This window comes from Hibiscus syriacus, unplaced genomic scaffold (assembly GCF_006381635.1).
Source record: "Hibiscus syriacus cultivar Baekdansim isolate YM2019G1 unplaced genomic scaffold, ASM638163v2 tig00110999_pilon, whole genome shotgun sequence".
Taxonomy (NCBI): domain Eukaryota; kingdom Viridiplantae; phylum Streptophyta; class Magnoliopsida; order Malvales; family Malvaceae; genus Hibiscus; species Hibiscus syriacus.
The window spans coordinates 22368-24524 of NW_024062946.1; the positions used below are offsets into that span (position 1 = coordinate 22368).

General features: G+C 31.8%; 1 protein-coding gene across 1 annotated transcript; it reads left to right on the forward strand.

The window, feature by feature from the left end:
* The first annotated feature begins 1090 nt into the window (after positions 1-1090).
* LOC120149257 lies at positions 1091-1794 on the forward strand. Its single transcript, XM_039162108.1, has 2 exons — positions 1091-1426; positions 1502-1794. Exons 1-2 carry the CDS (start codon positions 1115-1117, stop codon positions 1688-1690), a joined length of 501 nt encoding a protein of 166 aa, XP_039018039.1. The 5' UTR covers positions 1091-1114; the 3' UTR covers positions 1691-1794.
* Positions 1795-2157: the final 363 nt, after the last annotated feature.

Below are 2157 nucleotides of genomic sequence, written 5' to 3' on the forward strand. Positions count from 1 at the left end.
ATAGAGGTAAGTAAAAAGCTGAATAAATTAAATATCGAATTGAATTAAATTAAATTAAATTCGTAAATAATTTAGAAAAATCTTACAGACCCGAACTTGATAATCATAAAAGAGAAGGGCCCCAAGAGAAAAATAATTGATACAATAATTGTCTGTCTTGCTTGCTCAAAGTGCCAAAAGTCTGAAACTTTTGGGGTAAATTATGCATTTAATTCTCAAATTATCAATTTTAATCTGTTTTTGTACCTAAACTTTTATCTTTTTCAAAACTATGCCTAATATTTAGTTTTTATTTCATTTCAGTACCCCATTGTTAAAAACTTAATGCGTTTTGTACCTAAACTATCAATTTTGATACATTTTAGTACCTAAACTTTCAATCTTTTCAAAACTTAATGTTAAATTTTGAAGGTATACTAAAATGAAACAAAAACTAATGTTTTTAACGACAGATACTAAAATGAAATAAAAACTAAACTTTGGGTATGATTTAAAAAAACTGAAATATATCAAAACTGATAGTTTAAGTATTAAACGTGTAATTTACACAAACTTTTAGAACACTAGTCCCTGTTAATATTTTAAAATGTGAATCAATTCATTATCTTTGTTAAATTTGAATATTACTATTATATCTAAACTAAGCAATTTATCAGTTAGATATTTAAATCCAATAAATATTTGTATTTCGTAAGTTAATTTTTTTTTAAAAAATAAAATATATAATAATTTTTATATTTAAATTCATTATTAATAAAAGTAAAATAAATTAACATAATTGGAATTTCAATATTAAGATGAAAATCAACCTTCAAAAATCTCAATAAATTATCATATCTCAGTCAGCATATTAACGTTTAACTCAAACGACCGTCAATTTTTTAACGAAAGGGACGTGTTTGGAACATATGAATAGTCGGGTGACAATTTTATAACTTTTAATATTCGAGAGATTCAACAAAGTATAAGAAATAAATCTGATAATGAAGGGACCTAAATCATAATTTTACCTTGATTTCACTCTTTCTGAGTCAAATTAATAAAGCAGTCAAAGTTCAAAGTTGAAAAAACCTTTTTCCTGCTACCAACTTCCCACACCAACTAGTTTCAGTGAATGGAGAGACAACGTTCATATAATGGAAGAAGAAGAAGAAACGAAGACGAAAACCCCAAAATAACCTCACAGTACACGCTCCAGCGCTCTTCGTCTCTGCCACCGCTCGCCAGAGCTCCTCCGCCTCCGAACGAACTCAAACTGGCCGCGATCGCCGTCGATTTGAACGTGCGGCTGAGATCCGCCGACATGCCTCTCGCGATGCAAGAGCGAGCTATAAGGAGAGCTAGAGCTCTACTCGACGCCAAAAAACCGGATAATGCCAAACGATCCACTCCCAATCCCACGCGCCTCGCCATGTGCCTTAAGAAGGTAACCTCAATTTTTTTTTGAGAGTGGTTTCCGAGTTGGAGATTTTGAAGGAAGCTTTCCGTTTTCTGTGTTTAGGAATTCGATGCGCTGTACGGACCGGCGTGGCACTGCGTCGTGGGGAAGAGTTTTGGGTCGTTCGTGACGCACGGCGGCGGCGGGTTTTTGTACTTCTCGGTGGACAAGTTTTGTTTTCTCCTCTTCAAGACGGAGGTTCGTCCGCTTCTTAAACCTCCTTCCCTACTCAGATTGAAAACCAGTAATTAAAATGCGTAATGCTGTGGGTAGACACAGAAATTTCGTTTTGTTCTTCCAATTTGAATCTTTGTTTTCCTCCTCCATCATCAAATCATCTGGGCTTTCGCGTAATCTTAATGTGAGGATGGGTTTCTTAGATGCTTCGTTCATCTTTAAAATCTCAGTATGTTTCCTAAATTATATGAGCTCTACTGGGAAAAATGTTTGAATTCTTATTAATCCGATTTCATGTAACTCAACGTCTGAAATTCTAAATTCATCATTACTATTTAATTGAATAATCAATTTTATAATAATTAATTTAAATTTTGATAATGTGATAAAATATTATGTTAATAAACATAGGTGTAAATAATTCGTTTATTATCTAAATTATCAGGTTTGATCTGTTTTACTATCTAAATTTTTAATATTTTTTAAAATTATGCCTAAAGTTTAATTGATCTGTTTCACTATCTAAATTTTTAATATTTTTT

Excerpts from the sequence above, each read along its gene's own strand:
- LOC120149257 (XM_039162108.1), top strand. The coding sequence starts at position 1,115 with ATGGAGAGACAACGTTCATATAATGGAAGAAGAAGAAGAAACGAAGAC. Across the intron at positions 1,427-1,501 it reads TCGCCATGTGCCTTAAGAAG|GAATTCGATGCGCTGTACGG; the intron begins GTAACCTCAATT and ends TTCTGTGTTTAG.